Raw genomic sequence first — 24,471 nt, 5'->3', positions numbered from 1 at the left:
TGTCTGGTTTAGGCCAGTTTTGGAAAGTAGCAATTTTATATTTTGCCCCCAAAGCCTATTTTTAGCAAGTTTCTTTTAACTTTAAGAGTTCTCCAAAGTATTGCAGTATGGGTTATAGTTTTTAAGTAGGAAGTACATGGAACAACTAAAATCTGAGATGAGGAGCTCCTCTGATTTTTTAAAAATAGATGGATTTTTTGAACACATGTCAACCACAAACTGAATTCACCCGGCTTTTGCCCCAGCATCTTACACCCCAGTAGCTTTGTTGGTGTAAGATATCAAGCCATTTCTCTTCTAGGGTCTGTAGGAAAAGAAGAGCTCTTACGGGAGAGGAAGATGGATAATTTAACACTGATTGATTATCTGCTGTGGTTTATACACCTTCACATAACTAATTCCTTTGATTTTCACTAAACCTGCAAGACAGATACTAAACCTTTCTTTCCCCCCACCTGCTCCACCCCACATATGAAGAAACATAGGCCCACTGAAATTAACAGACCTGCTTAATCACACACTTATCAAAGATCAAAGTCCAAACAGATGTGGGAGTCAGGTTCTAGTTTTCACCTGCCAATAATGTGCCCATTTAGCGCTTTGAAAGCTGGGTCTGAAAGAGTACGGAGACCTTTTTCCCAGCCAGCAGGGCTGTTTCACTCTGGAAAGACTACCTAAGAAATAGCAGAGGTGAGTGACCAGCTCCTCTTTAAAGCCATCTCTTCTGCTTCAAAAGTTCAGTATACACTGGCCACCGTGGACCTTAAATTTACTCTTATTAAAAAGTTGTGTGAACACCATTATTTTCAATTCAATTCTTAGACATATCATATTAATTCATTAAGAAGCTATAGGAATTACACAAAAGCTATAAATATCATGAAACCATATTAAAGTTAGGTTGAAAAAATTCCTTAAATTTTTTATATTTCATGTACCCTTCTCTGGAAACTATGCAAGATAATTATGAACTGTGGCCTTTGGTGGGGTATCGCTGATCTGTGCAAGAATGTTTTCACTCTTCAAGGAGCAAAAGTGGCTAATTATCTTGGGGTGAGTATAGTCCTTACTTTATTATATTGTTATTTTATCTCTTCCTGGTGCCTCAGTTGGTAAAAAATCTGTCTGCAACACGGGAGGCCTGGGTTCAATACCTGGGTTGGGAAGATCCCCTGGAGAATCGCATGGCAACCCACTCCAGTATTCTTGCCTGGAGAATCCCCATGGACAGAGGAACCTGGCAGGCTACAGTCCATGGGGTCACAAAGAATCGGACACGACTGAGTAACTAAGCACGTATTATCTCTGTTGCATATAAAGAGTAAGGCATAGTGACTTACAGAATTGAGTTCTAGAAAAGGTGAGTGCTTATTCCTTGTAACTATCAGAAAGAAGTCATGGAAAGAAAAGACAGAGCTAGCCTGGAAGAGCCTGTCTAGTGTGGGTTAGACCTTCAATAGGAATTCATTAGCATAGAAAATACCAGCCTAAAATACCAGGGCCTAAATAGCAATATCAAGATGTAAGAAGCATTCTAATCAATGTCTGCATGAGATGAGGTTTACAATAAAGGTTATAAAAAAAAAGTGAATGGTCAGTGAGAAAAGTACCATATTTTCTTTAGAAATTTATTGTTTTAAACCGTTCTTAATAAAGCTATCTCCTTTACTCATTACTTTTATTTAATGTCAGTTGTTTTTAATAAAAAGCAGTCTTAATAGCAGTGGAAATGAGCATTTATCAATGCAGTGGGCCAGAGCAGATACTATCAGGCAAAGCACACTCCTTCACAAATTGGCTCAGAAGTAAAAATCCACCGACCACCTAGTAGCTTCCTTGATTTTACAACCGGAAAAAGGATTTAAGGGCAGAGAAAAGAGGATGACCTGGCTGAGCTTCTTAAATACAAACCTAGTTACAACATCCCAAACAAATGTCACTCTGAGATTTTCATTTGTGAAGTTGCATAATATTATAGCCCATGCAAGGATCTTTCCACAACTCTATAAAGAACAAATGGTCTCCCCAAGTTGTTCCTCTGATATTAAATTTTAATTGGGAAAAATAAGGCTATTTAATAATAACTTGCATTTGTTTAGTACTTAGTTTTTTTCCATATACTTTGACACACATCACTGTACTGGATGGTCTTACCACCCTGCAAGTTACACTGAGCAGACACGAGCATTTCTATCTTACAGCTGCATTGTAGCAAGATGAAGTGGCTTCCTGGAGATCACAGGGCTTATTGCTGAAGGAGTTAGACCAGAATCAAGACCCTCTGATTCCCACTTGAAAAGCCTCTCTTTAAGTATCTAGGCTGATCTCTGAAACAGGCAGCTATCAGGGTCAGGGGCTACTTAGTAGGTTATGACTAGCATTTTTTAATGAAATATAGACTAAAGAAAATATCAGAGGGCAAAAAACTATATCACTATATTGGAAATATCTGTATTTTCATGTTACTGCAGCATTGCTCACAATAGCCAAGGTATGGAAACAACCTACGTGTTCATCAATGGATGAATGGAGATCCATATACATGTGTATGTAAATATATATAATACGCAATATTGTAATATATACATATGTACACAGTAATGTGGAATCCTATCAGCCTTTAAAAAGGACACCTGAAACTAACACAACACTGTAAATCAACCATAGGCCAACAAAACTTATTTTTTTAAAAGAAGGAAATTCTGCCATTTGCAACAACATGAATGAATACGGACAGCATTGCGCTGAGATAAGCCAGACAGAGAAACACGAATACTGCATCCTATCACTTACATGTGGAACTTGAATAAAAAATTTAAACGAGAATACTGATTGCCAAGGGCTGGAGGCTAGGGGAAATGGGGAGAGGCTGGTAAAAGGCTATAAACTTATAGTGATAAGGTGAATAAAGTCTTAACGATCCAATGGATAACATAGTGACTACAGTTAATAATACATTGTTGTCAACTGAAATATGCTAAAAGAGTAGAACTTAAGTGTTCTCACTAGAAAAGGAAAGAAAGCTAAATATGATAGGTGATGAATATGTTAATTAACTATGGGACTTCTTTTACAATACATAGATCTATAGATCATCATATAGTACATTTTAAATATACTATAAGCTTATTTGTCAATTAGACTTTAATAATTGACCTGGAGAAGGGCATGGCAATCCACTCCAGTATTCTTGCCTGGAGAATCTTGTGGATGTATAATAATCTTATCTGTCAGTCATACTTTAATAAAAGTGAAAAAAATCAATAGTACAACTTGAAAAAAGAAAATATCAGAGGGCACTGTACATAGCAAGAGTGAGCATTATTTTGTGAAACATTTGTTTCGAATAGATATATGGGTATATATATGTGGTGCCTGTGTACTTAGTCAGTTCAGTCGTGTCTGACTTTGCGACCCCATGGCATGCACCAGCCCAGGCTTCCCTGTCCTCCACCATCTCCCAGAATTTGCTTAAACTCATGTCCATTGAGTCACTGACATACTGAGTCACAAAATAAATTTATTGTATTTAAGTTTATACTCAAGTATAATAGAAACTAGTATTCCTTTCAGAGGGTCAGAGGGAAAGAGAAAACAGGGAAACACAGCCAGCGCTGGTCAGGTGTCTGTCCGTTCTGACGGCAGCCCCCTGATGGACCGGGGGATGTGTGTCTGCTGGGAGGTGGGTGTGGGATGAGAACAGAGGAGCATTCCTGCAGTGGGCGGGAGGTCAAAAGACTAGATAATCTTGAAGCCAGAGCCTGTGCTTTGTTCTTTTTTATGTTCTTAGTGCCTAGTCCCAGCAGCACTAACTGGCACAGGAAACCCTCAATGAATATTTGTTGAATGAATACATGGAAATGAGTGAGGTTTACAGATTTTTAAAGGCTCCTCTTAAAAACTCAATTAGGCTTGGAAATGAATTCAGGCAGTCCTACATTTATGAAAAGCTTGTTTCCAAAACCTTAATTTGCAAATTGGTTTTTGGAACTTCAAACATTATTATACATGGCAGTTGGGATCTCGGGCCAGCCCACAACCACCTTTTAAAACCCAGGATATATCTGAAGCTAGTACTGAGAATTGAAACTGCATTTCTACAGGGGAAAAGGGCATCCTCACTGGTCCAGTTGGGAATGCCAGAGGCATATTAGCCTCCAGATGGCAGAGGAACACCTCCCCAGCCCCCATTCCTCTGGCCTCAGCTAGCCTGGCCTCTGCAAAGCCATTTTGGGGGAACTGGGGAGGGGGTGTGAGAATCAGTAGGAAGTGAGCGCTCATGTCAAGGATAGAAATAGGTTAAAGGTAAGAAGAGGGAAAGAGAAGTGAGCAATGCAAATTGCATCAACCAGGGGGGAAAGAAAGGCCTGTTGCCACCAGGCACCCAGTCAGTGCTCTTGTGGCCAGGTGGCTAGGAAGACACATGAAGAAAATCGAGACCATTTCCATAAAGATTTGGTACAGTCACCATTCCAGCAGAAATTCAGCAATATCGTTCACAGAGTGCCCAATGCTGGCAAAGAGTAACTGCCCGTTTCTCTGCCATTCTTTCTTATTTTTTATCTACTAACAGAAAGTGGTAATTTTACCCTTAACCAGATAAGAGGTCCAGTGAAGTCAACCATTTAAAGCCAAACTTTGAACTCCAAAGTGAACAAAAATGGCCAGTTTGGTATACAAATCAAAAGTCACAAAATGTACATGCCCTTTACTTGGTAAGAGAGGAGACGCCTGAATGTTCCTCTGCCCAGACTGTTGACTTTTTCCTTGAACACAGTTGTAACAAACGGGGTTTCCTGATAGTCTTGGCTACTGTGAGTAGTGAGTGGAACCACTAGACCCGGATACGCTTATTTCCCTGTCATGTTTTTAACTTAGTTTCTTCAGAAAACGGTGGCATGAACTAAAAAATTTCCTACGTTTCTTTGGTATCATGGTTTAAAAATTTATATACCCTTCTACGTTTGTTACAAAAGGTGACCGAAGCATGGCTATCTACAGGAAACCCCATATCTTGACTCAAGAAGATTTCACCTGGGCTTTGGGAAAATGAGAAAGTAAGTGGTGAAAATATCAGACCGCGGGTGACAGAATCTCTCAATAATCGTACCAGGAACAAATTAAACAGCACCTTGAAAACTAGAAAGAACTGAAAAACCATTCACAACTGCCCCTGAGAATAACATGACCCTGGGTAGGTCTCGGCATTTAGGAATCTTAATGTACCTCATAAAAGAAATACTTCCAATCTTGCTCCGTAGGTGATGAAACTGAGAGAAATTATCTGATGCAAATGCAAAGCAATTTAGAAATCGTTTCGTTGGGCATCTGTTTTGGCATTTAACTTAAAACTTCTTCCCAAGCAGAAGGTCCAGAAGCTCTGGTGTGTTCAAATGACTCCGATGAAAAGTGTAAACTTAGATGAACTGAGTTTGATTTATCCAATAATGGGAAAGTTAAAGAATATTTTTTGATCATTGATTGGCACCATGCTGGAAGCTGAAGGTCCAAAGAGTCAAAATAGTTCCTACCCTCAAGTGAATTACCATTTATTGCAAGAGGACAGGCATGCTCACCACTATCTGTAGTTTAAAGCTAATAATAGAAGGATGGACAACAAAGGTTAGTGGTGTGGAGACAAAAGAGGAGCGGAGGAAGCCTTGTGGAGAAAGGGAGCGTTTGACGAGGGCCCTGAAGGACAGGAATGGAGTCAGAAGCACATGAGATAGAGCCGCTCATCCCTACTGTACTCTCCAATCACACCCCGTCTCTCCATTGCCTCTACCTCCCACCATACTCCCTTGTCTTTTCCCTATCCCACCGCACCCTACCCACTCCAAAACTTCCTTGGAACCCTTGGTCTCCATAGAACACTTGAGAAGCCCCAATCTTGTTCAATTCCTCCATTTCGGAGGGGAAACTGAGGCTTATAGAGTGTTCTCCACATAAGATATAGGGTGAGCCAAGGAATGGAGGTGGCTTTTATGTAATGAATCTGGGGACCAGTGAGTAATCTGATTTGGCCAGAGCAGGGGGCAGTCAGAATGGGAAGGGATACAAAAGGCAGATTGTGGAGAACCTTGAATGCCACGTGGAGGACAGTGAGCTCTATCTTCAAGGGTGAGGGGTGGGAGGGCCGGAGGGGACACGGTCAGAAAGGGGACAGAGACTGAAGCTGGAACCAGATAGGAGGCAATTAGAACTGTCCAGGTGTGTGTGGGGGGGGAGGGGGCAGTAACTGCTGAAATTCAGGTAATGACAGATGAGTAGATAAGAGTGAGAGAGATATGGAGAAAGTAAACTGATAGAAGCAAGGGCATGATAAAGCGGGAAGAGTCAGGACCAGGAATTCACACTGACACACACACACACACACACACACACACCCACCCCCCAGATTGGGCTCTTTGCCCTGCATTCCAGGCTCTGTTGTTGATCAGCTGTGAATACGGGGCCAGCCCTTTACCCCATGTGCCTCAGTTTCCTCATTGGAAATTGAGCCATTGAACACAATTGGAGGGTTTCTCAAATTCCACGGACACCTAGGATTCCAAGGAAGTTTTGGTGGAGTGGGTAGAGTGGGGTGGGGTAGAGAAGGATGGGGAGTGGGGGTGATGAGCAATGGGGACTACAGCGGTGAAGAGAAGCTCTAGATCCAAAACCACCCATTTGATCAGAACATCTCCTTTATGTAACAGAATTCCTCTTAACAGTAAATTTGCTAAAAAAAAAAAAAAAACCCAACCAGTCTGATAGCCATACAGATAACCTCTGACACCCCTTTTCGCTCTCACACTTGAGTGATTACACGCAAAGAAACTGGTTATCCAAGGGATCTGCCAATGCAGTGGACGTGGGTCTCGTTTTTTAGGACCCTGTTGAGTTCCTGTTTATTTGATGAACTGTTACACAGATGCTGGAGCGACTGGAACAACAATTGTCATGCTGAATCGACGCCAAAACTTTCAAAAACGGGACAGATTTACTGAAAGGCCATCTGGTGTTCTTACTCTTGTGCGGTACCTTTTCCCAAGACCCAGAGAGTTTTCCAAACCTCATAAACGCCAGCGCGAAAAGGGCCCTTGCCTGCAAGTACAAAGACACTGGCTTCCCCGCTATTGACTGCTGTCTGGCTTTGGGTGAGAGGAGTTGCCCCTTGGGGTTCCAGTTTCTCAGTCTATAGGATTCAGCAAACAGCCCTAGGGGCCCCTCTAGCTTGAACATTCTAAGATTCCAGGATCCTAAACTTTGGAGCCTGTTATCTGAACAATTCTCTGATCAATAGCATGTGCTCTGGGTCTTGTTCTGTCACAGTCAGATGGTCAGTGTATTAAGGGCTTTGGGCTGTTGACTCTAAGGATTGGGCAATGTGTGCTTTAGCCAAAGTCTCTGAGCCCTGCAGATGGATCATTCCGAGCAGAGGGCTCAGGTCTAAATTAACAGCAGATCTTTAGAAACCCGATGCTTTGTGGATCGGTATTTGGAATAAGAAAACTCAGTGCCTAGGTATCAACCCCCCGCAAATGGTCTACGAACCACCCCAAAAAATGGAACCGAGGAAAACCAATCAGAACCACCACCAAGTTGAGACCAAAAAAGTTCCATACGGGTCTGAAACTTACATACTCACTGCCTTCCTTTGCCTCCTGGCTTCTCCTCTCTCCTCCCACTCCCACAATTAAAAAGCATTTTAAAAACAGCAATTCCTTTATAAGAAAGAAGAAGAAACCCCCGAAGAGGTGAAGCGAGCACTCACTGGGAGAGCGCGGCCAGGCTGCGTCTTCCCTGAGATCCGGATCCCGCGAGCATGTCTGCAGCTGGAAGGGCGGCGGGCGGGCGCAGAGGTGCTGAGACCCTCCGGCGGTCAGGGCGTGGACCCGGCCCGCGGAAGTGCCATGTTATCTGGGCTGAAATGCAGTGTGCGGGATGCTCCCGGGTTCTCCCTTTGTGTTAACACTTTGGTCTGTCCCTGTGACGAAAGTCTGGGCTTGTCCTTTGCCAAATCTACTCCTCCCCACCCTTTCCCTCCGCACAGGATCATCAGAGAGCTGATTGTTATTTTTTACTGTAATCTCTCTAATAGAGGCTCATCATGTTTAGACGTAGGTTGTAAAGGGCCCAGATTGCTTCGTGATTTCCACAATGTTTATGACTGGACAGCGAGGCCCAGGATCCCCAGTAGCTTTCATGATGAACACTTTATATGATCAATTACAAAGAATCCTTCTAAGGTAGAGAACTAGTTAAAGAAAAAGACACTGATTGATCCACGTGCCCAGGCTTTTGTAAAACAGTCGACCCTGGAATCACTCACATACACAATCCAATGCTAAAGAAATCAACGGAAATCAGCCCACCAAAAAGTTCATCCGGGTGCAGTTCTCAGGCCCTCCTTCTGAGCTCTGTTCTCAATTAGAATTGGTGTAGGTGGCTTCCAAAGCAAACAATTCCCACTGAGAAATCAAATCTGAGAAACCTCTATTATCCCTTTTATTCAGGGGAAGATGCATGATATAAAAATGCATACAAAGGCAAAGGGAAGAGAGCCAGTGGATCAGAGATATGCTGTGTTATACAGGGCATTTGGTGAAGTGAAGGCAACAGCCTGAGGAAGGAACATGTTGCAACAGCGGGCCTGGTCTGCCCCCGTGGCACTTGGTGGGATGATCTCATCAGCCAGGCCAGGCAAGGGAGCCTGGTCAGCAAGAGCTTGGAAAGCAGCCAGATTCCAGCCCCTGTGGAGGGGGTGGTGTTGATTCTATCTGGAGATGACACTCCGTGTAGGCCTGAGTTGTGAATGTGTTTCTTCATCTCTAACAAGCAATGAACAGATTGCTGCTGGGGCACCAAGATACTGATGGGACTGGCTTTCTGTTAAATCAGTTGAACGACTCAGATCTCCACAATGTAAGGTTAAGATGATTCTTTTGGTATATAGCAGGAGAAACAGTCCCCTTCACACATTGATTCACATCCTTCACGTGATTTAAAAAAAATCTTTGCGATCTATGGCTTCACATTGCAAACATGGATGCAAAAGCACTGAGTATTTCAAAAATTCATCCCATGTCACGGGGAGGAACCAAAGCAGGTACTCTTGTGCTCAACTTAAAGAAGTTTAATTTAGTTAGATTAAATCCTCTCTTCACTTTACTAACTAGAAAATGTTGGCTGTTTTTCTGCTTAAGTCCTATGCTTTTCTCAAAGTCATAGTTTATAGAGTAATAGAGTTTAATGAATTTTAAAGTTAATTATCTCCGTATACTATGAAGAATGGGCTTCCCTGGTGGCTGAGATAGTAAAGAATCTGCCTGCAATGCAGGAGACCTGGATTAGATCCCTGGGTAGGGAAGATCCTCTGGAGAAGGGAATGGTAACCCATTCCAGTATTCTTGCCTGGAGAATTCCATGGACACAGGAGACTGGCAGGCTGCAGTCCATGGAGTTGCAAAGACTCTGACACTACTGAGCGACTAAATACACACACATAATGAATATACACCTTTAAACATCCCTTTGATTACGTATGTTATCACTCAATGTATATAGACTACTTAAAGTGCACAAGACACTCATAAAATTAGAGATTACACAAGAGGCTTTAATAAAATACTGACTTGGTTTGAGTTTATTGCTCCAAAGCTGTGATAGATACATGCATTGAGGCATTTTGCCATTCCTTTTTCTATCATATTTTTCCCATTTAATTTTTTTCCTCTAAAATTCAGTGATTTGCTGTGGCAGGCAGAATAATGTTTCTCCCAAAGACATCCAATGTCCTAATGCCCAGAACTTGTGAATATGTTACCTTACACGGCAGAAGGGATTTTCCAGATGTGATTAAGTTAAAGGCATTGAGGTGGAGAGATTATCCTGGATTATCCAGATGTGCTCACTCTTAGTCACAAAATGTCTACAATGAGATAAGCCTCTCCCGCTGAGGTCACGAGGAGATATGGCTATAGTGGCCAGAGAGATGACCTTGCTGGCACTGAAGATAGAAGCACGGGGCCAGGAATCCAGGAATGTGGCGGCTTCTAGAAACTGGAAAGGCAGGGAAATGGATTTGCCCCTAGAGCCTCCAGAAAGGAATGCAGCCCTGTCTATCTATACCTTGAGGTTAGCCTGGAGAGAACTGTGTTGGACTCTGTACCTCTAGAACAATAGGTAGTAAGTTTGTGCTGTTTTAAGCCACCACGATTGTGGTTCTTTGTTACAGCAGAGATAGAAAACCAATGCATTTGCTTATGGGACTCAACTGACCTTGGGAATACATTTCACCTCCTGATTTCCTGTTTCCCACTCCCACTCCAATTTTGAGGTGGCAAGTATAATTTTGGCATCATCAGAATAAATTCATAAAATCGACTAGCCTGGAAAAAATTCAGTGGTTCTTCCAGGCCAGACTTTTTTTCTCCACATACACACACACACACACAACAAACATGCACACACACATAGAGGAGAGCAAGAATTTAGTAATTTTCCACTAACATGCTGACACTCATGCACTGAAAATACACTAATGGCCAGCTATATAAAAGATATCCACCGAGTTATTTCCCTAGTTGTACAGATAGAAAGAGAGAAATCATGCACTCTTGTAGCTGGCCCCTTGTAATTAATGGAATGTGTTTGGGAAGTAGCTGTCTGTCTTCAGTTTGTAAAACTAATGGATGTCGTAACTCCTGCTACCCAATAGGGTACTAACATGACAAGAGCAAAGAGAGGAATGAATCTGGGGCTCGGTCAGACTCCAGTATGGAAGAGGGAGAGCACAGAGGACAATGAGAGGGAGACTGGATGCATTTGAGAGGCAGGAAGATGAGAGACTCACAAGACGAGAGCGGGGTTGGAGTAGGCAGCTGCTTCCAGGTAGCCCTCTGAGGTCCAGCCGCCAGGGCTGGAGAGGCAAGGTGAGAGGAATCAGAAAGAACATACCAGAAGCAATTTGTGAACAGCGTCTGTTTCTGCAGAGACCAGCAAGCACATGTGCTTTCACTGTGTAGCACAGATACAGGTACTCAGGGTCCAACTGCCAGAACTGGTGTCTCTGAGAGCCAAAGTAATGATCCTTCATTGGTACTAAGAACAGCTGGGCCAGTCATCCTTCAGCAAGAGAGTAGGCCTCATACATGTGACATTTCTGGCCTCTTTTACTAGTGGAAATGAAAATCTGGGTCACTCTTGAATTACTAATCAGTTCAGTTCAATCACTCAGTTGTGTCCAACTCTTTGTCACCCCATGGACTGCAGCAGGCCAGGCTTCCCTGTCCTTCACCAACTCCCAGAGCTTGCTCAAACTCATGTCCATCGAGTCGGTGATGCCATCCAACCATCACATCCTCTGTTGTCCCCTTCTCCTCAGGCCTTCAATCTTTTCCAGCATCAAGGAAATTACTGATAGCACCCTCCATTTCTAGAGAGTTTGTTTCATTTTTCGTCAAAGAGATTCTGGGCTGGGAAGGTTTGAAGGAGGTCAGTGCTATAGAAAGAAATAAGCTCCCACCACAGGGTGGTCCTCTATTAATAAAATATGATTAAAAATAACTTTACTTCATGGAGGTAGGAGCTCCATGATCTGTTCCAGATTTTATGGTCTGCAATGGTTGTTTAAGAACAGCTTCTACCTTGGAGCAATTCCCTAGGGAAAAGAGAGGTATGTGGGAAGTGCCCTGTGGACTACCCTAAGGCACCCAAGACAGACAGACACACACACACCTTGTACAGAAACGCAACTTAAGGATATCTAAACACGTGAGAGGCAACCATTCAAGTAATTTAAAGAGGATGTTTCAAAAAGTTCTTGAAGAAAGTTTTTCTTGTAAAGGAATTCAGACACTACACTCTTAGAATGAGGCAAAAGATCTTGCCTAGACAGCCGCTAACCAGGAACAGGAGCGAAGGGGTTAACTACATCTTTCCTCCTTTCCTGTGGCCTCTCAGAGTCTTTCTTCCACAGCTGGGGCATCACCCTCCTCCCCATTCCCCTCCCTGAATGGTACTGAGCATGTTTCACTTAAATGATATTGCTTTGTTTTTTCCCGGGACTACTGCTTTTTTAACAGATTTTCCTGAGAAACCTTCTTGTGAAATGCTTCTCCCTTTTCCATCTCCTTTTGCAGAAATTACAGACTACTCTTCCTTCTTTCTTCTGCTCTCTACCATCCAGTATTTTCCTTGTCTCTCCTTCCATATCATGTCTTAGCTAAAGTCTGTAGTTCCCACTGTGGAATGTGTGTTGGGCTGGGCAGGGGAGGGGGTAGAGGGCTGTATGGACTGTTCTAGAAAGTCATCATTTACCCCTCCTCATAGTCTTTCAGTGCAGCACCCTGTCCATCACAAGAATGTTTACGGCCTTTGCTGAGACAATTCTCTGAACTATTCTCTGGTCTCACTCCAGGCCTGTTAACACAGCTTGGGCTGCTACATTCTCTTGTCTACCTCATAATGGTGGCCATATAGTTTCCATTCCAGCACCTTCCCCCTACCTAACACTATTTGGATATTTATTACCAGCAAGTCATAGAGTTAAGAGCCATGAGGCCTCCAAAGATAAGAAGGGCAGTCCCAAAGGGAGATAAGATATGCATTCTAAAATATTAATGCAAGATGGAGAGTGAACAGTATTCTGAAAGTGGCACAGCTGAAGTCCTCTACTTCTAAGGTGACATCCCATGGTCAAGGTCCCAGTGTTTAATCACTCTTAAATGCTCAATTTATTCGGTGATTGAACTAGACTTCCCGTGCCTGAAATAGAAATCCACTTATCTCTGTTAGGGCCACAGGTATTAAGTCATCCTTCAGTCTCGTCTTTTCTAGGCCAGATGCCAATGCCTATTTTCCATCCTTTTAATATCAGCCTGAAATTTAACAACTCTTCAAACGGGAAACCAAAATTGGACATAATAAAGGCTTGACCAAGGCTGAATGTGGCTGGCTGAAGTCCCAGCACTGCCTGCCACATTCCTGTTAACACATCCTAACATTGTTTTCATGTTGATAATAGCATCTCTTATAGAGATCATTCATTAATTTTTGTGCTAAATCCAGGGTGGCTTTTTTTTTTTTTTCCAGATTTGTTGTTTAGTCAATCTATCTCCAACATTTATATGTTAAGCTATTTTTGTTGTTATTAATTACCCTCATACGAAGTCCTTCATACTATTTCCAGAGGCTCATTTTTCAGTTCTTTCAGGTTACTCTTTATAGTATTTTTCTTGCCCTCCTGCTTGAAACACAAAATATGATTTCAAGAAAGGAGGACATGCTCTTTCAGAGAGCATATATACACCTACATTTCAATGTCTGGGAATTCTAATGATCTATTTGAAGCAGCATAGAGTTCAAGGCCCTGGACTGCACTCCGAGTATATTTACATATTTCTACCTCCCATTATTAGGCTGTGAGCTCCTTGAGGATGAAGACTGTGTCTTACCCATCTTCATACCCCATCCTCTCACCCCAGTTAGCACAATGTCTGGCATAGAGCAGCCCTTCTGTAATATGTGCTGCATAAGTAAATTAGGGCACACAGCTTCATAAAGAGCAAATAATGGCCTTGACCAAGTTAATTTGTTTTTTTCTGTCATTGAGTTGAAATGAGAGGATAATTGATGTGTCTGGTGGCCCAGCCTCAGGGCCAGTTATGCCCACCACTGGAACTGAGATGCATCTGGGCAGGTGTGACTGTGTGGTGAAGGGGGTCTAGGGAGCTGATCCACATGGAGGTTTGGCGCATTGTCTGCTATCCCATGCCTTGGAATTGGCCCCTGACCTAAGACCTATTGCCATACCTGTTTGTGCCCTGAGGACCAAGGTGGGCTTCAGGGAAGCGGAAAGTGTTTTCTGAGTCTAAAAGGGAAACCACTCACCAAAACCACAAGATGTTTGCTGAGTCTAGGCTGAGTTTTGGTAGCCTGGTGACAAAGAGGGGCAGAGGAAAGGGCCCCCCCGCCCCCCAACACACACACTTCTATAACCACAGCCGTTCTGGAATTCTAGAAGAGTGAAGGAAACGCAGGACCACTTTGGAAACTTGAAAGTTTGTAGTAAGGGTGTGAGACAGCATCTTTGACGTGGAAATGGAGGGTCTCAAGTAAGCCCCAGGGCAGTGGTGGAGGGTGGGGGCAGGGCCTCACTGTGGCAGGGAATCAGCGGCAGGAGCCACAGAAGGTTGCAAATGGTGGGTGAATGCACCATTTGTTAGGTTTTATGAATCAGACTTCTAGAAACAGAAGGACTCTTTTTCTTAAAAAAAGTTATTGGTGGAGTTAGTCTTGCATCAGCAGGGATCATTAAGAATTATACCACTAGTAATGTCATTTTGTTGACATCCATAGGCAGATCTGATTGAGGATATATGGGTGCCGGTTATAAGGTTTCTGTACGTTTCTAAAATTACATTTTATTCTAAATCTTAGACAAACTACAAGGAGTAAGCAACTATAATAAACATCTGTGTGCTCACCATTCAGCTAAAGAAAGAAGACTTTCAGAGTCACTCAGTGCGCCATGGGTTCTCCCAGGATGACCTTCTCCCTTTCTCCCTTTCAGGAGGTAGTGTTCCTCCTCAGTCTGTCTAATCTGCTTTCTTGAGATCTAATCCTGTGAACTATTCTTCCCCTCTTCTCCTCCCGGCTGGCCCAGTGGGCTCACCATCAATGCCACCCTAGTATGTATTTGGTTCTAGAATAAAACAGGATGGGTGCACGGGAGTGAGACATCATTTCAGTCTGCCTTGATGCTTCTGTATTTTCACGGTGAAATGTAGGTCCTCTGCTCAAGACCCCACCATTCAGTTAAAAGGAGGGCACTCTCTCCTTCTCAAGGCCAAACATTGAACCCCAGCATTACCTTGCTAATTTGTCCCCTTAGGAAATCGTGACCTCCAGCTGTACCCATCGGCAATCTAGCACATGAACATCCTTGGTGCCATGTACCCTAACATGGATCATAAAGGAGACTTTGGTTCAGTGGAAAGATTATTGGCATTTGCCACTGTTTTCCCAATATCTCCTGAAGTGTTCTGCCTTTACCCAATGAGGCTATTCTTTCTCCTTTTCCCTAAAACGGCCTTTTAAATTTCCAGTGATTCTTTAAGAACCAGTGTCTGGCTCCACCTCTATAAAGTCTTCCTAGTTTTGGCTTTATTTCTTCGTAATCTATCATCTTAGGAGGAGCTATGAGAAAGTTCGAGCCCACTCTTGCTTGCATGTGAGAAATAGTTGTGTTATGTGTGACTCAACCCTTCCAGCTAACTTGCTGTGAGGTTCCATTTCTGCTTAAATTCTTTTGCAGCAATTATTTAGGTCTAGTCTCTAAGCTCTTTTTAAAATCTGAGGGCTCTAGCTAGCTGCACTACTTTCTTTTCCTGGAAAGAAAAGTTACTATCTTAAAAAGATTATGCCTCCAACTCCCCTCCACCCTCCAGCTTGAAACACATTTTTAAAACAGTAAGACAGTGCTTGGAAATAGTAGGGTTCTAACATCAGTTTCTTGAATGAATGGTTGCTAGTGCACATTTATAAACCCCTGGTTCTGGTCTCAGAAAATAATAATATATACCTTATATAATTCTAGGGAAGAAGTGTGTACATGAAAGATATGGTCTCTGCCTGTAGGAAACTGGATTTGGCCCTTGGTGATAACTTTAGAATATAGATTTCTTGCATATAGACACAATTAAACTGTGAAGGAAATTAAGAAACTATCATGGGGACTCAATATAATTCTGGTGCAGAGAAAAAGTCACATCTTCAAAGGAAGCATGGTAGTTCATAAGCCACGGAATTCACAGTGTGTATCACTCTTGCTCAAATATCTAAAGATTTCCACACCATAAATTGATTTTCGAATGTCCACTTTATGCATCTGGATATAAAATTTACACATGGCTTTCAGAGCTGGAATCAAATCCAGATTTTTTTCCAGAGATACAGTGTAAGGTCTGAAAAAAACTTGATTTCTTTATTAGGTGGTCAGACCTGGATTAAAATATCGATTTGTTCCTATTGCTAGAGAAATAACCCATTGTGTGTTTTGGATACTTTGGAGGTAGTGTTTACTATTTATATTACATAAGTGACACTTTTTAAGGTACTGTCCTATTTTGTGATTAACAGATCACATGAATTAGTATTATAGAAATATCTATTTCTATAGATAGAAATTGATGAATGGATACGAGAGTCTTATTTACTCACTGTTCACGTGTTTATACCTCTTCTCACCTGTTTTCTGGCAGGGATGTTTCCTAACACCTCTTTGACATCTGATACAGCCTAAAATAGTGTCAGACATATGGCAGATGCTGAAATAATTCTCATCATTTGCTCTCTGGGTTAAAGGGGGACAGCGATGGACTAGAGATGCTGCATGAAGAAGGCCAGATAGTACCAGGTCCTACCAGATACTCCCACGGAGTGGTCTTTTTCAGAGTGTTTCTCATGGTACAAGTTCTAGACGCTCTGCTGCCCCAGCCACTGAATCTTGAGAGTTCTCAGGATGGACAGGTCTCAAAGAGACTGACTGGCTCACAGACTCACGAGAAACTGATGTGTGCATCAGAATGCCCAGTTAAGGCCAGTTAATTAAGATAGAATGGATGATCTCCTTCTTCAGTGCCTGGGGAGCTCCTATTTCCCAACCAGGATGCCCCCAATTCCCACGCCAGAGTGTCAGGAAGTCTCATTCACCAGAGACTGATTTATGACATGGAGTCAGAACAAAGGGAAGGGAGAGCACCATAAAGAAGATTTCACCCAAACTAAGGGGAGATGTGGGGAAATATCTCCTTCAGTGGAGAAAATATCTATCACATCACAAGAATGAACAAACCCTGAGAGTCAAGGTCTATCTTATCTGGATATTCCTAGATACCCAGTGCCAACCCTGGACCTGGCACCCATGCAGACCTCTTCTACTAACCCATTCTTTTTCCAGACTTACTGATACCATCAGGAATGTGGACTGAATGTTTGTGTCTCCTAAAATTCATATGTTGAAATCCTAACCCTGGATGTGATGGTACTAGGGGATGGGGCCTTTGGGGGATAATTAGGTCATGAAGGTGGTATCCTCATGAGTGGGATTAGTCTACTAGAATAGACATGAGAAGCCTTGCTTTTTGTCTCTCTCTTCTGTATAAAGATGCAACAAGGAAACAACCAACTGCAAATCAGGAAGAGGGCTCTCATCAGACATCAGATCTGCCAGTAGCTTGATCTTAGACTTCCCAGCTTCCAGAACTACACGAAATAAATTCTATTTAAGCCACCCAGTCTCTGGCATTCTGCTACAGTAGTCCAGACTGACTAATAGAGTAGATTGCAGTTAGATTCCATTTGCTTACATCTGGGAGACCTAATGTAATTTGACACGTGTTGAATGTATTAGAAATGTTCTTTTGTATAATTTTTGAGTGTCTTTATGATATGCCTTGAGACAAGAGGTTATAAGTAGACTAGGAGGAAGCTCTTCAGCTTTAGGACACTATATTACTTTGAAGTTATTGAGCAATGAAATAAAAATATTATTAAGACCAAGGCAAGAAAAACAAATAGAGCTCCATTTTGTTCATTAGTTTACAGAACAGGACAGGGAAGGGGTTTTGATGAAAACATTTAATTTAAAAAAACATATTCATTTTTCTTATTTAGAAGTCAAAAGCCATCTGGAAAGCTTTTTAAGACCTCATGAAGACAACAAAGAAAATAAAGTGGATGATACTTATATAAAAAGGAGCATTCAGTCAAGTCAAATCTGAAAGCCAGTGACCTGAAATATGCATTCAGTTTTCTAAACTATGTTTCAAAGTAGAGAAAGCTGATGTAATCTGAGATTCCCATAGGTATTTTAGAATTCAGTGTCTTTCTAGGATAACTTCAAATTATCTTTCCTTTTGACTCTTTTTCAGTGAATCTAAGAATTAAAAATTAAATTAAAAATTAAAAGATACAATTCTGAGACTATTCTATAATGCTTCCAAGCCTATCTGTTCTGGGTGTTCCAGTTCATTAACTTCATTTTAATTATAAATTTTAGGGTAACAAATCAACCAAAGGTTATACTTTTATAATTAAGAAACCTAGTGCCTACTGTGTTGTATCATAGCCAATGTTTACTAAATTAATCTGAATCTTAGAGTTTTGATTAATAACTATTTATAAATAGTTTACTTATAAATAAACATTTATTTATAAATGCTTCTCTTCTTTCTTCCAAACAATACTTTTGGAGGTGTATAAACTATTAATAAAAACAAAAAGTTTTCCATTTCACTGAAAATAAAGTTAACTGTCCATATCTTGGTTTAAAAGTCTTGGGTTTTCTAACATCTTTCTCTATTCTTTTTTTCCCCCTTGGTAAAACATCCCAATGCTAGAAAACAGTGCACTATTTAGAGTCTAAACTTTAGACCCAACTTGTGTGTTAAACACTCTCTATTTCAGAAAGAGTGTTAGTAAATACTCATCTGAGGTTGACCCTAACTCTCATCTACTTCTGCCCATCCTCCTGGGATTAGCTGAAGAAGTTTACTCCTCTAGACCACAAACTTGGTCTTTCATTAGAGAAATTTTTGATTATATAGTTTGTTCACTGTTGGACTCTTTGGAGCTTGGTACGAACCCTGTAATTCAATGATTATCTGGTCTCACAATGCACATGTTAATTGCAAATAACACTTAAGAGTTTGAGTATTAGAGCAAATAGGCCAGCTAAAGGGAATCTGCTGCTGCTGCTGCTGCTGCTAAGTCCCTTCAGTTGTGTCCGACTCTTTGCAACTCGGACTGTAGCCCACCAGGCTCCTTCGTCCATGGGATTCTCCAGGCAAGAATATTGGAACGGGTTGCCATTTTCCCTTCTAGGGGATCTTCTGATGTAGGGATCGAACCCAGGTCTCCTGCATTGTAGGCAGATGTTTTTACTGCTGAGCCACCAGGGAAGCTCAAAGGGAATCTACTCTTACCATATTAATATCATTTGCCTTCATGAGGCAACTAAATAAACATAATGGTCAAAAATTACATGGAACAGAAGTCCACTATCCTTAATAATCAGAGAAATACAAGAGGTAAGTTTCTTCATATCTCTAGAGACAAAAACAGGAAGTCAGAATTCCAGTGGTTTGTCAGGAGAGTGATGGAACCTCCAGCACTGTATGGATGGTGCTGGTACTCAGGGAATACCCCAGAGGCCACCAATGTTTCTGAGTCCCCCCGAAAGTTTATTTTTTTTTAAAGACCATTAAGAAAAAAAAGTCTTTATTGAATTTATTAAATATTACTTCTGTTTTATGCTTTGGGTTTTGTTTTTTTTTGTTTTTGTTTTTTTTTGCCTCACGCACGTGGGATCATATCTCTCTGACTAGGGATTGAACCCACACCCCTTGCTTTGGAAGGTGAAGTCTTAACTACTGGACCACCAGGGAAGTCCCTAAATAGCTTATTGAAGTAAGCAAAGTTCTGCCTTGCTACACAGATATAAATTGAAGTAGCTGTTTTTTCATTCATTTCTTCAGCATTGAGTATGAGTCTTTGGGGAAATAAAAGTAAGATGTAGTTTTGGATTTGGAGTTGCTTTCAGTTTGGTGGGGGAAACAGACATGTGAACAAATAAGAAATAAAATGGGTGATAATAATTACTGTACCAGAAAAGTGCTACGGGAAACCCAAGGTGGGAAATCAATCACTTTGACTGGGGACTCTTCCAGAGGATGACTGTTGAGATGGGGCTTCAAGGTAAGAGTTCACCACTGATAAGAGTTTCAGAAGGAAAGGACAGTGGTGTGGAGCAGCACAAAATCCCTCTAAGCCTGAGGGCTTTTGCTCACTTAGATGCAAAATCAGACAGGTAAGTGACCTAACAGCAGGATTTAATTCTGAATGGGATAAAGTCATCATTTTAAAATCTTTTGAATTTTCTCTTCAATTCACCACTAGGAAAGGGAAGATAAAAATGGTATCTTTTAATCTGCATTTGAGGTCTTAAGGCCTCTGCAGGGGTGACAGGCTCTGGGGAGAGTGGGAGGTAACATTTTACAGCGTTTTCTTTGAGTCAGATTTTTGAAAGACTTGAATGCCCGAGGGCCAGTTAGACAGCATAACACAGCAGAATGTGAAGTGTGAACATTCTTCTGGAACACATTATATGACCAGAAGGTCTGAAACACAGTATATGACCAGAAGGAAACTTGCCACAACACATAGAGTTAAATGGAAGTGAATTTGACTTAAACGAATCATACCGGCATCTCTACCTGATAAGCGTTTGTCATGTGCAGCCCGACACTTCTGATGGTATTTGTCTGTATGTCTTTTCATTTTCTCCGCTACCCTGAGAAGTGTTAATTCTATTTTACTGTTGAGGAAGCCCAGATCTGCTCAACCTTTATACAGGGTCCTTTTTCTTTAATCATTGATCTAACAGGTACTTTCTTTCATGGAGTTAGAGGCAGTTGGAGGGGTCAGGCGCAGCACAATGCAGAGAGAAGAGCACCGGAACTAAAGTAAATAACAGAGTTTCCAGACTTAACGCTGCCACTGACTGTGTGCTCTTGGATGTGGTGCTTTGCAAGTCTGAGTTCAATGATTTGAATTTCTAAACTCTTTCCTGAGCGTGCAGGGAAGAGAGTCTTAATTTCTGATCACACAACCCAACATGATGCCAGGATGTTTCCTAGCAGTAATTCTGGCTTCAGTCACCATTCTTACCGAAAACTAACTCCTTTCTGAAGGGCACGTCTCCCTAGTTCACACTACCATCGCTCTGATAAATGTTTCAATGAGATAGAACTTATATTCACGTGCCTCTGGTATAAGACACTTAGAAATGAAAGGATTAGGAATTTCCATCCTGCCTCAGCCTTGAATTTTATAAAAGCTTCATCCTGTTCAGTTCATAAACCATCCATAGCAATGATACTCCCTGGGCAGCCAGGATATACTCTGAGGGTGCCGGCTCAGAAAACATACATATATTAGGAATGTTTTGCTTTCATGGTTAGTTAGGTCGGAAGAGTTAAAGGCTTTTGAAAGGGGAGTATCAGCAAGGAAGGGCATCAGATATCAACTCCTTGTATATCACAACTTTTGTCCAAGTCCCCTTAAATAGTAATTTCTCATCCTCTTCATCAAGGAAGGAGAAATGGCCAGGGAATATTAGATCTCCAAAATGGGCCCCTACTAAAAAAAAATTAGATTTACACAACAGTTTTGATTAGAGAAACAGAAGGACTCGTCAAGGAGAGAGTGGGCAGAGGCATATAGCTACTATGGCTACCAATAGTGCCTTGGGAAAGATGCAGTGTAATTATAACTGCTGAGGCGCCTTGTCTTGGAATCTGCACGACAACCCATCATCTCATCATGTTTGTCTGTTTGTTCACTTCCTGCTCAGTAGTTTTCCATATTAGGCTCCTGATTTCTCCAGAAAGTCTTGCCAACAGTGCAAAACTTTCTGTGGGAATGAAAAATGGATTGACTACTATAATACTGAATGGACACAGTAGAGTTACTAGCTCCAAAGATAAAGTACTGTTTCAATGGCCTAGTTGCTGGGCCCAGCTCTGGAAGTTATCTAGTTTTCATTTGGAGAGCCCCTCATTGTGCAGAATTCCCATGGGCAGTAAGACCCAGACCACTTAAGAAACTAAAAAGCACATATTGAGCAATCTTCTGGAATCTACCAGTTGGATCCCTAAATAGTATAAGAAGATGGAAGCCAATGAATATGTGACATGGAATAGAACATGTCACTCACAGTGGAAAATATGAACATCAGAAGAATTTCCTATTCTAAACAGTGTGCAGTTTAAAATACACTCTCTGGAGACTCTCCTGAATGTACAGGCTTATGGCTGCTATTTATAGAGGCTGATGTGTATTTTACCAAGATTTTTATTCCAACAAAGGAACTGTATGTGATGTAGGGGGTTATTAAAATGGAAAATACACCCTCACATTTTAATTTATTTAGTTGGTAATAATCTCAGATGTAACATCAAATCTCACTAATCTAGAGTAACTGAAAGGACTCCTGCATTGCAGGCAGATTTTTTACCATCTCACCCACCAGGGAAGCCCAAATGAAAGGAAGGCCCGTACAAATTATGTAATATTTTGAAAGAAATTCTGTTTTGAAAATATGTTCAAGAATGTCTGGTGACTTCAACCAGACTAAAAAAATTAGAAAATTGTTTAAAATTTGCATACATAAAAATGAATTATAATTAGCAAATTAAGGCTTTAAATGAGGGTGAATTCTTCCAAAATTCTTTAAAAAGTTGTGTTCTCAAGTGCTTAATAACTAAGCCATGGAATGCAGCTTGCATATTTAACATATTAATCAAATCCTTTATTTACAAATAGTTCAAATTTATACTTTTCAGCAGTCTCATAAAGATTTTAAAATGGAAGAATCTGAATATTAATGAAGATTTATGAGACTGAAAGCTGATTTTCCGACTCCTGATGAACATTACCTATTTTATAGCAAACTCATGAAAAGAACTGGTTTTGCTCATAAGGTATGCACATTATTCTTCTTTAACTTCATTCACAGATGGATGAGAATCCATTTATATAGCCACTGTTCATTCCAACATGCTCATGTTTCACATCCAGTGGTATGTTCTTGTAACAATGTTAAGAACTTTTGGGCTAATAAAGGTCAAGAATTTCCCTAGAAGACTTCAAAGCAACTGAGATAGATTCTCCTTGAATAAGAATTTGGAATAGTCTGTAATCATTCCTGTCCACTATTCCCACCTGGTCAAATGATGGCTGCAATGCAGATCTCTTATGCTTGGCTGGTCAGTCAGAAAACCAGTGAGCAGAATAGATGTATTCAGCATACATATTTGATAGCCTTCATTACACTTTATTTGATTTTGATGAGCATTCTTTGCTTGTAGAGAATTCTTTGTTTGTAATACTTCTCCAAAGTTCCCAGCTATAGACACAGAAGGACTTCTTTGGTCCTCTATGTTTAGAAAGGCAAATTTGTTGCCCTCTCAGAGAATAGCGGGCTTCTCAAGAACACCTTCACTTGAGTCTGGAAAGAATCTTTGGAAAACTTTGGATCACAGGGTCCTAGAAAAACTATCACCTAGGTTCATATTATCTTATTTAGAATTTTATTTTTCAAGGTTCTAGTTACCTCTGTGGGTGGGGCGGTGGTGGCAAGGGAGTGGGTTGGAGAGGGAGTTTCAGTGGTACTAGAAATGTTCTAGGTCTTAAGATGAATAAGTTTATAGTGTATGCATTACAATGATTTATAACCTCTGTATTGTTGTCGTCTAGTTGCCCAGTTGTGTCTGACTCTTTTGCAACCCCATGGATGGGGATTTCCCAGGCAAGAATACTGGAGTGGGTTGCTGTTTCCTTTCTCCAGGGGATCTTCCAAACCCAGGGATCAAATTTTGTCTCCTGCACGCTCCTGAGCCACCGGGGAAGCTCTATAATCTCTGTACACATTACATAATATTATTTCGTATGTATTGGCTTTTCATAACTAAAATGAATAAAATCACTAATTTAGAATAAAGTGATTAAAAGTTATTTTGTAAAAATTAGGCACATAACTTCTTTATTTTATTAGTACAGTTTTATGTTGAGAGTCTTTAAATTACTTCTTTAGCTGTATTGAAACCACAATTATGTAATATGAAAAAAAGACCATGATTCAACTAGGCAGGAAAAAAAACCTATTTAGAATATGTGGTTAACTAATACATAAATTATCAAGATACAAAATTCTTGATATGTTAGATACCAGACTACCCTATATTTTTATCTTGGTTTCAAACTAGTATGGAAGAAAAAAAGACTTTAAAATAAGGAGGTAGATTTTCTTTTCAGCATGGAGACTTCATATCCATAACTCTCCCATCACTTTCAAAGTGACTGCTAGAACAGATTTGAAATAGAGTAGATTGGAAACCAGATTGTCTGAAGACATAGGGTCTGTGCACATGCTCAGTGATTCAGAAACCCCAGAATGTAGCTGGAGAGGGGTTTAGTTTCTTGGGAGATGACTTTAGAGAAGGCTTTCCCAATAGCTCCTTCCTTACTCTGTCTTCTAGCCAGCTGAAAACTAGCACCGACAACATTTACCATGCACTAATCATGGGGCTTCCCTGGTGGCTCAGATGGTAAAGAATCTGCCCGCAATGCAGGAGACCCAGGTTTGATCTCTGGGTCTGGAAGATTCCCAAGAGTATGCTTGCCTGGAGAATTCCATGGACAGAGGAGCCCGGTGGCTATAGTGCATGGGGTTGCAAAGAGTAGGACATGACTGAGCAACTAACACTGTCACTTTTCCTTTTCAATCATATCATGTATTCATGCCATATATAGCATATATATTCTACTATCTATCCATTTGTCTATCATCAGTCATCTATCTACCTAGTGCTTTGTAATCTATATGAAACCCCACGAGGAGGAACTGTTATGAGGCCATTTTTC

The 24,471-nt window shown here is 41.1% G+C and overlaps 1 protein-coding gene across 8 annotated transcripts in view; it reads right to left on the bottom strand.

Moving 5' to 3' along the window:
• CALD1 (caldesmon 1) overlaps positions 1–24,471 on the bottom strand; it is a 231,591-nt gene that overhangs the window by 71,096 nt on the left and 136,024 nt on the right. The window contains exon 1 of one of the 8 annotated variants that reach the window (XM_070369041.1): positions 7,757–7,979. The exons of the other annotated variants lie outside the window; for them this stretch is intronic. Coding sequence (XP_070225142.1) covers positions 7,757–7,809 — 53 coding nt within the window. The 5' untranslated portion in view covers positions 7,810–7,979. Of the gene's footprint in view, positions 1–7,756; positions 7,980–24,471 lie in introns of those variants that run through there. 8 annotated transcript variants of the gene reach the window in all.

This window comes from Bos mutus, chromosome 4, assembly GCF_027580195.1.
Source record: "Bos mutus isolate GX-2022 chromosome 4, NWIPB_WYAK_1.1, whole genome shotgun sequence".
Taxonomy (NCBI): domain Eukaryota; kingdom Metazoa; phylum Chordata; class Mammalia; order Artiodactyla; family Bovidae; genus Bos; species Bos mutus.
Note: the sequence above shows the minus strand (reverse complement) of the source record. Positions and strands in the feature narration are given on the sequence as shown.